Source organism: Centroberyx gerrardi, chromosome 6, assembly GCF_048128805.1.
Source record: "Centroberyx gerrardi isolate f3 chromosome 6, fCenGer3.hap1.cur.20231027, whole genome shotgun sequence".
NCBI classification, from domain to species: Eukaryota; Metazoa; Chordata; class Actinopteri; order Beryciformes; family Berycidae; genus Centroberyx; species Centroberyx gerrardi.
In genome coordinates, this window is record NC_136002.1 from 21,475,594 (window position 1) to 21,490,318 (window position 14,725).

General features: G+C 45.1%; 1 protein-coding gene across 1 annotated transcript; it reads left to right on the forward strand.

Moving 5' to 3' along the window:
- Window positions 1-589: 589 nt before the first annotated feature.
- Window positions 590-3,745, forward strand: LOC139933590 (ras-related protein Rap-2b). Its single transcript, XM_071927722.2, has 2 exons — window positions 590-1,934; window positions 2,620-3,745. The coding sequence occupies exon 1, from the start codon at window positions 1,331-1,333 to the stop codon at window positions 1,880-1,882; it is 552 nt and encodes a 183-aa protein (XP_071783823.1). The 5' UTR covers window positions 590-1,330; the 3' UTR covers window positions 1,883-1,934; window positions 2,620-3,745.
- Window positions 3,746-14,725: the final 10,980 nt, after the last annotated feature.

Here is a 14,725-nt window from a genome sequence, read left to right on the forward strand (position 1 = left end):
CAGCAATGCGGTCCAGATATTGATGTGACTGATGACAGAAGGAGGCCCTATAGCACAAGTCAGTGAACAAGGAAATGAGGATTATTCTGATTCTGGATCGCATCAACAAAGTAAGCGTAGAAGTGTCTGGACATATAAGACAAAGCCTATAATGTGTCACATGTGGGGTCACACTACATGGGGATGATGATGTGAGCCACTCCCTATTGTTTGCTCTTATATCACTTCTTATGTCACTTCTGCTGATATACATTTTTAAACAACCTGTTTAAAATTAATTTCTTTGGAAACCGTAAAATTGCATTGCAATTTGGGGTTAACCAATTACCGAAACACAACAGTTGCAGTAGATAGGCTCTTCCAGGAAGTTTATGGAGCACTGAGAATGAGTCAACCAGCAGTAAGCCCATGCATCAGTGATGTCGAAACTAAGGTGTGGCAAGTCTGCGGGGGCCCTTGTCAGCCCCACTGATTGTACAATAACAGCCGCACTGCACCTTTAACAAGAACGAGAGAGCCCGACTATTTATTGAGTGACGTGAGACGCAGACTGCGTGCTGAGTGTGGGCAGGAAGAGCTGAAGAGAGCGCACGGTACAGCTGCGTCAAGCTAGCCAGAGATAGACAGAATAACACCGGAAAGTAGACATTTTTGCTTTCGAAATGAGAGGATAAAAATTGTCACATGAAAAAATATATATGTACGGGGTTGTACAGAACAATAAAAATTCTATCAAACGATTCGGTGGAACCATTACATCATGTATGGAGTGAAACTGTAGCTGTAAAATAGAGATAAATATTGTATTGTAAAACATCACAAGGTAGGCTATTGCCTGCTGAAAGAGTACCGTATCGACGGGCAAATTCAAGCCTAAAATAACAAATTCCTCCTTGGATCTATTCGTTATTTTCACTTTGGTGCAAGTGTTACTGGAAAAAACGTTCCAACACATACTCATCAGTAGTGCTTTTATTTTGAAAGTTCGAACCGGAAGTGCAAACGTTGTATTCTGGCGCAGCTGACAGTGGCACACAGAGCGCACGGTGGCTACTTGAGCGAATACGTGGGAACCTTGCACAAGGACCGGCGGGGCTGTCGTCGGGGACTCAACATGCCACATTACTAGTGCTGGGTCTGGGTCCGAAACAACCGTATTTACACTTTGAACGCCGCTAGTTCACGACCACGCCCCGTATCCACACAGACTACAGCCGTTGAAAACTGCTGGTGGAGAAGCAACGGTGCGCGATTTGAAACCCAGCAGGGCGGCTAGCGGGCTCGGAGAGGAAGCAGCAGTGCTGGTGTTGGGGGTAACTGTTTGGGAACCATGCGAGAGTACAAAGTAGTGGTTCTCGGGTCCGGAGGGGTCGGCAAGTCGGCACTGACTGTCCAGTTCGTGACGGGATCCTTCATAGAGAAATACGACCCCACGATAGAGGATTTCTACAGGAAGGAGATCGAGGTGGACTCCTCTCCGTCCGTCCTGGAGATCCTGGACACGGCGGGGACGGAGCAGTTCGCCTCCATGCGAGACCTATACATCAAAAACGGTCAGGGTTTCATCCTGGTTTACAGCTTGGTAAACCAGCAGAGCTTCCAGGACATCAAGCCGATGCGGGATCAGATCATTCGGGTGAAACGGTACGAGAGAGTGCCGATGATACTGGTTGGAAACAAAGTGGACCTGGAGGGGGAGAGGGAGGTCTCGTCCGGTGAAGGGAAGGCACTGGCGGACGACTGGAACTGCCCGTTCATGGAAACTTCAGCCAAAAATAAAGGCTCGGTGGACGAACTGTTCGCAGAGATAGTCCGACAGATGAACTATGCCTCAACACCAAATGGCGACGACCAGTGCTGTTCGTCTTGTGTCATTCTTTAAAAAAAGGACAACCTTAAAGTTTTATTCTTTGCTCAGTTTTAAGTTTGCAATGGTAAGTGTGCCACTCACAGCCGCTCCAAGTTAGACAGACACTGGAACTGAAAAGCTTTTAGCAATAATCGTTTAAGCAAGAGGCACTGCCTGACAAGTAGCAATTATGAAAATGTCATTGAAATCCTTTCTTTGCACATCTCCATATTGAGCATAACGGGAGTGAAAAGCAGAATACTGGATGAATGTTCAACTTGGCTAATAGAAAGTGCTCCAGTTTGAACAAATGGCTCTTACGTTTTTTTTAATCTGAAGCCAGTTAGTTCAGTGCCAACTGCTGTTCATATGAGCACATCCTTAGTTTTAACTGGCAGCCTGGGGCACTTTGCAGTCTTTTGTTTTACTAAGCAGATTGGGGAAGTGTCTGACTCATTTGCAGAACTGGAGGGGCAAGCCTAGACAGACTGAATTACTTTTACAAACTAAGCTGTTGAGACTGTAGACCTACAGTGTTGTTAAGCAAGCGCTCAAATAGCATTTCCACAATGAGATTAAGAGACGGTAGGGGAATTCTGATGTTCTTGTTTGGCCGACATTCAGGGGTCAGCGAGTAGGTTTAAGTTGAGCCAAGACTGTTAGCTTGTGTACTGAAATGGTCAAAACACTGTGCATTTCACTCTGTATCTTTTGTGAGACGTTGGTACTGTTCATTCACGAGTCTTTGTCTGTCTCTGTTTCTGCGGCAGTGTGTTGCAGGAAATGTGTACTGTTGAGCTCTTCTTCGTGTCTCACCCTGGCCTTGGAGGAAAATGAAGGGAGGAATGCTGCAGGGGGGACGAGAGGAGGAGGGGAGCAACTGAGATGGAGGGAGGGGTCCACTCTTCAGGAATTCTGCTGGGTTGGAGTATCTTTGCCGCACGATCAATGTCCACCATTGATGTCAACGCCGTGTCAGATCCACAGTTTCTGCAAACCACGCCCCCTCCCCCTGGTTCCGATTGTACTGACAGCTGGAACAAAACCCCAACGGCAAAGACATGGAGAGCAACACTTAGACGCACATAAATGGATATTTCTGTATAAGAAGACAGAGGGATAGAGTATATTTTGTTAAATAACTGCACAGTTTGGGGTGGGTAAGGATTTATTGGGTGATATTTCTCCCTAACCCATTTTGGAGCGACGATCCACAACACTCAAAATCCTATTTTTTTCCAAAGTCAAAAGAAATTGACACCACTCAACTGTTGGTGGAGTGACGTGACGAGTGCCACTTTTTTCTTCATCTCCTCTTCAGTGTGCTAGAGGACCTTAACTGAAGTGACATGGGGACGGTGACCCCTGACCTGACCGCCCTTGTGTCGAGTGCCTTTCCAAAACAAATCAGCTGTTCAGATTCAGTGCCAACCTACATGTATCACCAAAAGAACCCTTCAACATGGCAATCCACAAAGTAGTGAACTGTTCTTCTGGATAATCTCGTAGGGGTGGAGGCAGAAAAAAATATACAAAAGGCTTTTTGTTAATGGAATGGCGGTTTTCTTTCTGTTTTGAGTTGGCCTTTTTGAAGTCTATAAGGTGTTGATTTTGCAATGTCTACTTGGTTTGGCCAAACTTATATATTGAAATACACAGGTACTGGAACCCCTAGACTTGATGACAACACCAAACGCTTACCTTCCAGACCACTTAAATCAAAGGAATTCTGTTTGTTCTGTTTATTTTGTTGTTGTTTTTAACAGGAAATGTGACGATGTACCATTGACAAATCTAACCTGATTGTAAGTTTAATTTCAGACCAGCCTTTTAACAGTGGTCTGTCTGTTTTAAAAACAAGACTTTTAATACAAATTGAATTTTTTAAAAAAGAGACCAAGCTGTGTTTTCTCTCTGTGGAAGTCTATTTGTTTTTATATTGTGCCATAATAGCTTTTTGCCAGTTTGCAGAGCTTAAACAGGGTTGCCAGGAGTAGTTCATCATTCCTTAAACAGCATCATCCTCTTAACTGTAGAGACAGCTAGGACTGCAAGTAACGATTATTTTCATAATTGATTAATCTACTGATTATTTATTCGATTTATTGAGTAATCACTTAGTCTATAAAATGTCAAAAATAATGACAAATGTCCATCACATGTTACCAGAGACTACTTAAAATTTCTTACTTAGTCTGACCAGCAGCCAAAAAAACCCAAAGTAATTAATTATAATTATTTTTATAATGATATGAAAAAGCAAGCAAATCACAGCATTTTTGAAGCTGTAACCAGCAAATGTTCCGTTTTTTTACTTGATAAATGACTAAAAGGATTAATGGATTATCAAAATTATAATCAATTTTCTGATGATCGACTAATCAATGAATCGACTAATCATTTCAGCACTAGACACAGCCATAGAATGTGAGGAAAACAGGCAAAGGTAATTGAAGAGCATCCAGTGAGATTTGTGATATTTGCCTGTTTGATGGACCCTTACTAAATGTGCAAATTGGATCAAGATGAAAGCTGCTCTAACCGCTCATCATCCACACATGCATTAATACACCGTCGAGGCTGGGGTACGCAGCTCCGGAGAAATTTCTCCTTCAAGTGTGTGGGTGTAGTAGTGTTTTCAGCCCTGAGCTTGGGTCTAGGTACAGTGTGTGTGGGTGTAGTGGTGCGATGTGGAGAGGCCGGTATGACTGAGCGAGCCCAGCGCTGGTGTGTTTACCTATGGGGATTACCTGGCCCGGCTGGCTGGTCGACTGCTGTATGGCTTGAGGGGGAAAGAGTAAACAAACACAGGCCAAACCTTGCATAGAATCCGGTGTTTCTAAGAGTGAATATGCGTTGAGCTGGGCTGATCTTTCACGCTGTCTGTATGTGTGTCATGTATGTGTCGTATGAGTCTGAGCATATGTGTCTGCCTATCAATCCTGCATAGGCTCAAACCCTATGAGGAACTGTGTATCTCTGTTTCTATTAGCCAGGGCAGGCAATGGTGTCATGTATCCCTTCGGCTTTGACTGCACCATGTGACTCGGGTGGGGGTGGGGGGTGGGGCTAGTGGGGTGTGTGTATGTGGAGGGGGGTGGGAGGAGGGTGAGGGGGGGGGGGGGGCATTCTAGAGAGAGAGTGTGAAATGTCAGAGTTCTAAACAATGGCCGCTGGATTGTGCCTCTCCCAACAGGTGGGATCAGACAGTGGTGTACGCACACAACAGCCTTTACATTAGGTGCCCACTGTGTGTGTGTGAGAGAGAAAGAAAGAAAGTGAAAGCGAAGTGCATCCACACACACATATGTTACTCTCTGCATGTACAAAGAAGAGAGAGGCACTGTGCACAAATGCCTCCGACCTGCATTTCTGTAACCATCGCCCCATAATATTCTGCGTCTGTTTCCTTTTCCGCAAACTTGCCGTGTGTCTGTGTGGTTGTTGGTATCAGGCTTCAGATCTGCCTAGTATGGAGGAGCTTGTCTGCTACAGGCTGTGGCTGTACCATAGTGATATCTGCCTCAATGGGATATCAAGGCTAATGGCGTGTTTCCTCCAAGGTCTTGATACAGATTGTGTGATTAGACATGTACAGAGCTAAGGTTGAACCCTACCCCAGGCTAGCACAGTTAAACTGGTGGTGGATGAGAGGTAAGTTATTACAGCTATGCCCCAGATACTGTAAATGCACCCCCCACCTCCAACTGCTGCTCAGCTTCAATCTCTTGCTGTGGTATAAACATCTGATAGCAGAAGAATTTGCCCTTTGGAGAGGAAAGGGCCTGTTGAGTTCCTGTTTTTTCTTTTTCATCTCGCTCTTCCTTTGGAGAGAAGGTGAAAGTTTCACTTCCTCCCCTATTTGCAACACATCGACTTTGCTTCTATGTAGAGAGGTGAATTAGTTTCTGCCATGTAGTTATTATTTGTCAATATGCTGCAGCCACATTTTCAATTGCAGCGTTTTCTTCATTTCTTCAGGCATTTAATGCAGCTATTTTTAAATTCAGTGGTTTCACTTTCAGCTAACAGGAAATCAGCGGTCTGCAGGTTTACAGATGGCATAGCTTGTCAATGGTCACTGGTCACGGGAGACGGTCATGTGATGTGGTTGCCATGGTTAAGGGGGGGGCTGGGATGTGGTATGGCTGCTCAGTGTGGCCTCGTGACCTTTGGGAGTTCAGTCACTGCTGGAATGGTGACTGTAAGGGAGGAGGGTATCAGTCCATTCGATCAGTCTGTCTTTCTCTTAGTTGTCATCATCTTATTCTCTTTGCTTATCGGCGGAAGTACGCTTGTGTTTCCAAAGCAAATTTTTGGGGATGTAGAAGTATTTGTACAGATAGATTTGACAGTTCCACAACATATCATCTTTACCGTCCCTGGATACAGTAAAGTTAAAAACAAATCTCTCTTAATGGTGAAAGTAAGAGTAAGCGTGTTGTTTGGTGCGCTGATGCAAGATCTGTGATTCTGGGTGCTTTCTGCTGTTGGAAGCATTTGCAGTGACAGGAAGTGTTGCGACAGAGCCAGTGAGAGTGGGTGGTGTGTGTTTGCATTTTTTACATGGGGCTTAATCACTATATAGGCTCCTTGCTGAATTACAGGCTTCTCTTGCTCTCCCCACGTCATCATGCTATTTCTGAGGCTCTGTTGTGTTCAAGAGTGTGGTTTTCGTTTTTTGCTTTTTTTTTCTTGGCAGATGTGCAGCGTGCTGTTATGTATCTGTCTTAGGGAGTGTGCTCTCAGAAACCCATTTAACTCTGTTGCACTTTCTTTCTTTTTGCGCGCTCTCTCTTGCTTAGGCACATCATATTGCTTGACACTTCTAATTAAAAAAGAGAAATGCGCTCGGCCTGCAGTACCTGCACGGAAAAGTCTGTATGGCAGTGTAGTGAATTTTATTGTGTGCGCGTCTGTGTGTGTTACTGTCATTTCTTTTTGTGACTGACATTACCATAACAACACTGGAGCAACCATTGGCTGCCTGTTTGTCTTACACTTGGCTGAATAAGCTTTGTCCTTCTCTTTCTCTCTCTCTTCCACTCACACACATGCACACACACACACACACTGCAATTAACCTACATTGTACACATTTAAACACACTGCAGTTCACATTCCTGCAGCATTCCGATGCCCAGATTTTAACACAAGCGGCAGAGGCATCACTCACCTCCGCTGGTGTATCAAGGCACTATTGCAGCACAGTAACAGCGGCCTGGATTCGATCCGACAGCGTCTTTATTACCCATTTGTTGCTTAATCCATGCAGCCTTATCAGTTCCTTTGACCATATTGTACTTTGAACAGTGCTATCAGTCAATCCCATGGGAGCTGAATTGTGAGTGGTCTTCAAATAAGTAGATTTATGCGGGAGCAATTGAAATCTATTTCAATAGTTTTGGTATACTGTATGTGCTGTCTGTGTGCTATCATTCTGGGCATGCTATATATGTACCGGTCTGAGTAAACATATCCAGGATCAGTTAGCCCTTCCTGAGTCTCATCCCAAGCCAGTATGAGCTGACACGTCACGACCGGTCTTTGATCAGTTTCTCCGGGCGACTTGATTCGGCTCTGTCTCTGTAAATCAGGGAGTGGCCTTCTAACTCAGAGCTGACAGACTGAGCCGGGATGGGAATGCCCCGGAATTCCTCTCATTCCTGTCATTCCTTCAACTGTACTGTCTGGACATGTCTTCAGCCTGCACTGAAAGAGAGGTGGTAGGAGGGAGAAAGTTGGGAGGGAGATGATGAGGAATATATGCAGAGCAGCGGTGTAACTGTTTTGTTTTTTTTTCGTCTTTAATTTCACGGTTTCTGGACATGCGACTCCCATTCATTTCTGATTGGATTCCCTGTTTAGTTTGTCTTCCCTGATCACATCTCTGATCTGAGAGATTTTGGACAGAGAGCACGGGACGAACGGTTAGGACGGTTGAGGAAACACATCTCAAGGGAAGGAGAGAGAGATGGGCAAACAAAGGCAAAGGTAGAGAGAAAGAGTGAGAGGGAGAGAGAGCAGAATAGACGAGGAATAAAGGAGAGAGCGCAGGGTTTGTCTAAACAGGCCTCCAGACACCGCCCCACTGTGTCACAAGATGGATCCCACTGGGCACACAGTCAAACTGCTCTTTATACCCATCCTCTGATAATCATAGCACAGTTGCCCTGGTACGCACCAGAGCTAATTCTGAAAGAAAACTAGGCCAGAAGATCCAGTTAGACGGGACTAGTTACTAGCGGCACCCCCTGTGAAGATTTATAACTATTGTTCATGGCTGCCAGTGAAGAGAAGCTAATGCTTAAGGACCTGATTTGTAATTGAGTTTGAGTTCACTTACAATCAGTGTTTAATTACGATGGGGAAATCAGGTCATCGGGTGCATGGAGGCATGCCTGACTGGAATTTTATTTTGCTTTGCCTAAGGTATAATTAAATGTATAATTAGCACATAGAGCTAACAGGATAAATTCCCAAATGTATGGGGCATTAACCCCTATAGTGACATGTATGATAGCACAATCGTAACTGCAGCCTATGTGAGTCAGACACTCCTTCAGCTACTTGGCTGCTGTTGCTCCATGGCAGACTGTAGATGTAGCTGCGGAGGTTTGGGTGTGGTTTCTCACTTGAATGGCAGGCTAGTTTCTTTCTGCCAGAGGACTTTCAAGGAGTTTACTCTTCAAAGTTTCCCAATAGTTTGTTTGTTTCAGTGTTTGAACATATAGGCCTCTGTCAGAAGTCTAGAAGTGACATACGATCTCACCTTTAGAAAAGGGGAGAGGATATAGATCAGACCTGATCATCCTGTGTGTGTGTGTGTGTGTGTGTGGTGTGTGTGCATGTATGTGTGTGTGTGTGCATGCTTAAGTGGCTAAATGTGTAGCATGTTTTGTGGATGTGTTTTTGTGTGCTCATGATTCCAAATGGAGAAGGACTGGGTGAAACCAGAGAGAGAACAAAATTAGTAGTATTAAAATATAGAATCAGTTAGTCTTTCAATACACCCCCATCCCCCTCCATATACACACACACACACACACACACACACACACACACACACACACACACCACCACCACCACAGGGAGCACCTCTGGAGCTGGAAGGGATTCACTGTCTTAACCCAGTGCTGTAAAATACACCGTACCAATATCACAACGCAGCATAGAATTTTGTTTTTCGTCACATACATAAATTCCTATAGGTTTTCACCCCCATCTTCCCCCTTCCCTTCCCTTCCCTTCCCTTCCCTTCCCCCTTTTTCTTTTCCCTCCCCCCCATCTGGTGGGTCTGTGGTCAGAGGAGGGTGCGTGGCATCCTCCTCCAGGGCCTGACGCTGGGTCATGTGACTCCGCCTCCCGCCACCCTGGCATTGCCCTCCTGTCACCACGGCAACTTCAGCATTCTGACTAACATGCCGTGACATCCATGACCTCCCTCCCCCATTCGCTATCCCGTCTCTTTTTCTCATTCCATCATCTTTCTCCCCCCTCTCTCCCGCGGTGCCGACTCTCTGTTCTCGTCATAGCTCCATATTCTTTGACTCCTGTCACCTCTTTCTCCCAATTTAGCCTGTTATGCCTTTCGAAGTATTTGTCATTCTATATATTCTCCTGAATTCATGTAACCTAGTTCAGGGATTGCTATTTCTCCGGTGGATAGAGAACTGAGGCTTTTCAGATAACTGCCATGTTACTGTTTAACAATACTGGCGCCCGTAAAAAGGGAACTTCCTATGAATGGTTTTTGCTCAATAGCCAGAGTGATGTTTGTTCAATATTACTGTCACTTTCACCATTACCAAAATCAACAGTTGACTAGATTATGTTTGCTTAGTTATGCACTCTTCTTCTGTCTCTGTCGTCCTCCCTCCTTCCTCCCCCGACATAAAGAGAGCAGGATCACATTCTCTTCATCATCAAGCCCTTCTCCTGAGGCAGGTTTACGCAACACCTCTTTTATAACCTGAGCAACCAGGGGGCAGAAGGAGAACCTTGTGGGAGAGAGCGACTACAAAAAGAAGAGCTGAAGTTTTCATATGTAGAGAGAAGAGAGTGAGAGAAACCCTGTGTGTGTGTGTGTGTGTGCCTGTGTGTGTGTGTACATAAGTGCCGCCTTATCCTTGGTGAGAGCTGTAAGGATATGATGTGTTTCTGTTGTCTAGTCAGTATCAATCTTCTCCTCCTACTGTCTGTGTAAAGGAAGCTTGGTGAGGACCTCTCCCACTTTCTTCAACCCAACACCTGGTGATAATGGCCTCGACAATGACAAAACTTTATGTTCGTAACTTTCGCATCATTTGCATTTACGTAAACAAACGTCTCATCCGCTCGCCTACACAGTTCTAGACCTATGATTTCCAGATGTTCCCCAGCGACCCACATTTTCATAACTTTTATCACAACACCAAACTCAATTTGCAGTCTTAAGACAAATCTAACACAGTTGAGCCTGGTTTTTGTTTTCTAACCAACTAAGCTTCAATATTTTATTCAGCCTACCTTACAGTGCAAGGACATGGGAGTTATATCATTTCTTGAGAATTTGGTGGCCTATTTTAATGTTCGTATGAGCAACTTCCTGCTTCTTTCCAACTACCATTCAAGACAGGCCTATGCACTTTTAACCTTAAAAATGCAGTCAATAAATATAATACTCTACAGATAATCTCTGCTCTCTAGAGTTAAAAACTTTTCTCTCTGGGAAAGTTTGTAAAATTGCACAATGTCTAAAATGTTTTTAAAGTTACACAACTGTTAGCCAGGTGTCAAGTGTTTCGGAACTGTTATCCAAATTTGGTCGCAGCCGGAAGCGTGCGTCTGTGTGGACAAATTTGCTGTGTGGTGTGATCAAACGTTACTGCTTTGCCCAAAGTACACGGCCCCACCCAGAGTTTCTGTCTCACACACACATCAACACACGGCAGCAGGAAGCGAGCGTGACTGTGCAGAAGCCAGGACCAAACACTCATACCTCTCAGACCAAAGCAGTGTTGACACATTAAACCAGATTATTACCACATGACTCACACATCTCTTTCGTTTTCATTGAAACCTTTATGATATTACATGCTGACAAGGCGTGCGTTTGTATGCGTGTACACGTGCACATCATTCCCACGTGTAAGTGCATAATGCTCATGCCACAAAGTGAGTCATTTGGTCTATATGTTATCTTTAAGATGCAGAAGATGCCCCAGATCTGACCCTCCACATTGAATTGATTTCTGGGAATTTTGCAGAGGCTAGGCTGTGAGGAAATTGCTCATATCCTGTGTGGAGCTGTGGAAGAGGAAGTCTCCTGTGACACAGGGAATCTCCAGTCTACTGACCCACATCACTGGCCTCTGGAACCACAGCACTGTTACTGCAGGGTTGGCTGTACTAGATGCACTCCGGGTGCACAGTGCCTCTAATGCTACACTGGGTATACCTAGACCTATGGGAATTTGTATCGCATATAATCATTTTGATATCCAAGTCCAATTCAAGTCTCTCTGTGCCAAAGTCTCAGTTTTAAAAACCCGATGAAATGACCTCCCATTACTCTTAATTCCTGTGAGAGTATCTTTAATGGAGACCTCATGCTGCTCTAGTAGGCGTAAATAAAAATTCCAACCAATAAAACCATCACAGATTTTTGAACAGGCCCGCCCCTCAAATAAAACTGCCTTTCTCTCCCAGACTGATATTCCATTGGTTTATACTTTTGAATGATCCCTCACTGTGTTATGTCCCATCCCAACATCAAATGCATCAAATCTAGGAAGTAAAGATGCCATTTCATGGGGTCTTTCAGTTTGAAGAATTGTTTGAGATGAGTGGGGGCGAAGGTGTGTGTGTGTGTGTGTGTGTCTTATCCATATAGCCATTTGCCAATTTCGTCTCTCACCACAGATCATAGTCTTAGCAATGTGATTCAAGTCAGCCAGTATCTGCCTCTCAAAAATGCAGTCTGTCCTGCTCACAATTTTCCAGAAAAAGGAGGTGTGAAACGATACATGCAATCTGTTTGTCCTTATATGCAAATAGATTGCTGGGCTACAGGCACAATGAGATAACTGGAAAGCATGTTTAGCAGGCAGAGGCTGAACATAAATCTGGAGCTCACCGTTCCTCTCTGCCTTTGGCATCCTATGCTCGGGTACAAAATAATTTACTGATCAATAGGTGTGCTCAAATTCACTGCCTGGCTGCTGAGATTTCAGCATGTCCTAATCCCTTTGCCTGTGGGCTTTTATTAAGAGAAAACTCCAGAAGGATGGATAAAATATATACCTGCTGGAGATAAAATTTTATCATCAGAAGAGCGGAAATCAAAAGCTGAAGGTGGGGAATACCTAGAATTCCCTTGGAAAACTGCACACTGACTTGAGTTCATGTTGAGCCAGAGTCTTGGACAGTTTTACTAAAATAAGTTACTATGGGCAACACATAGCCCCTAGCACCATTCCATATAAACTGCACAAAGTACAACGCATGGCACTGTCCACTATAATACTTGTCACATGTCCCATGTGATCTGAGACTATGTGAATGGTGTCCTGTGTTGGCGATCACAACGCTGACAGGAAGGAAGGGTGTCTCCATCTAAGACTTCCTGTCCCGCTGTGTGACTCAGTGTTGGACCTTGTGCTGTTCTTTTCCTTTTCCCTCCACTCTTCTCTTCCTCCCTTCTCCAGGCCTTCACATCCTCGCTTACTTCTCTCACTCACATGTTTCTTCATTTACTTTGTTGGGGTTTTGTTGTACTGTCTGTCCAGGTTGTGGAAAAGTCAACATGTTATCAATTAGCTGTCATTTTTTAAATCTTGCATCTCCAGCTTATGGGTTTTGTGCACTGGATTAGTCTCATGGGACTCCATAAAGCCCCATCAAAACCCATTATATGTTTTCAAAACTGTTTCTTAGTTCAGCTGAAAAGTTTGAAATATGTGGAAGGTATCCACACATAAAAGAGCCTCTGTGTTCTCGAAAGGCCGAAATGTCAAAAACAACAAACCCCATAAATGCTTAGAAAAATGACTTAAAAATAAACACAGACACATACATACTGGATCTCCATGATATCTTTAATCTTTAATGCCTTGAAAGCTTCCGCTGATCCTGTTATGGTGATTTAACTGTAATCGTGATAATATTGATTGATGCCTGGGATGTTTATTATTGTGTGTGTGTGTGTGTGTGTGTGTGTGTGAATTGTCAGCTGTAATGAGATGTTTTCCAGCTGAGAAGGTGAGAGAGGCTAATCATTCAGGCAACAGAATCCGTAATAAACAAACAGGGGGAGCGGAGTTGCTGTGTGGGGGGACAACAGATCAGTCAATAGAACAGAGGAATATTAAGACTGTAAAAGACAGGATAAGTGTTGGAGATGAGCTGGAGATGACAGAGGTGCGGAAAAGAGAAGAGGAAGGGAGGGAGGGAGGGAGAGAGAGGGGGCCGTGCTGCTGGTCTCTCATTCAGGCTAATGCCATTAGTGTCGCTGTGCGGGCGGATCATATGACACAGAGTCGTTATTTATTTAACCTGACACACACACACACACATAAATTCCATCATGTCAAATATCCTGTACAGTTAGGTTCCTCACACAATGGTTAGGGAGAAATGGGAGAGTACAAACACACACACACACACACACGCAAATGACGTCTCTCCGAGAGTGCGTCAGCGTACACACATGAGCGCACTCTTGCACATCTCTGAATGCTTGTAACATGCCGCCAGTCCGCATCCCCCCCCCCTCCTCCTCCTCTTCCCTCTTCCTTCTTCCCATCCACTGATCCAGCCCCTGGGCTTGCCTTCTCATGTCATCTCTCTGTGTGTAAGCCTCCAGACCATATGGGCAGTGAGGGGCTTAGTGGACCTCCAGCCAGCCCCCCTCGGAGGGCCTGCTGGTTGAGGGGAATTTGGGGCCATCTTGTCATCTATTCAACTGCTTCAAACTTCCTGTCTGGGGAACGAGTGAATGTCCAAAGGGGTCGTTATCGTTTGGCTATCTCGCTTTCTCTTGCTCTTCTGTTCCCCCGCCTTTTCTTCCCTTCTCCTCCTATCTAAGCTTTTGCATATGTGCAAGCAAGTATAACTCACTGCTTATCACTGGACAGTGTTCGCTGGTTGTGGTAATTATTATTTGTGGGTCTGTGATCTCTGGATCTCAGCATTCCAGGATGGGCAGATGGCTCTATCTTGCTCACCAATGGGTCTCTCTCTCTCTCTCTCTCTCCCTCTCTCACGCACACACACGTCATTTTGAGTGTGTGCATGTCTGTGTGCATGTGTGTGCGTGTGTATGTGTTGTTTTAGGAATATCTACTCTGTGGACCATATGGTACAACACTGCCTGCTGGGCAAAGATAAATCCCGCATGCAAAGGCAGCACAGACACCAGTATTGACACACGCACGCGCTCGCACACACACACACACACACACACACACACACACACACAAACATACACACACATATATATACTCCACACCATTACCCCGACCTTAGTATCATATACATGTGTTCTACATTGTAATTTAGTCTGCGCCTTCACATCTGTTGCTGAATGACTGTCCTGTCTAGTAGCTATAATATCGGTCTGTCTCCTGCTCAGCCTGTCTCCCTGCCTGCCTCCCTGTCTCCCTGCCTGTCTCCTTGCCTCCCTGTCTGTCTCCTTGCCTCCCTGTCTGTCTCCCTGTCTCCCTGCCTGTCTCCTTGCCTCCCTGTCTGTCTCCCTGCCTCCCTGCCTGTCTCCTTGCCTCCCTGTCTGTCTCCCTGCCTCCCTGTCTGTCTCCCTGCCTCCCTGTCTGTCTCCCTGCCTCCCTGCCTGTCTCCCTTCCTCCCTGTCTGTCTCCCTGCCTCCCTGCCTGTCTCCCT

What these genes read in the sequence shown, in the direction of transcription:
- LOC139933590 (XM_071927722.2), top strand. Translation starts at nt 1,331, where the DNA reads ATGCGAGAGTACAAAGTAGTGGTTCTCGGGTCCGGAGGGGTCGGCAAG.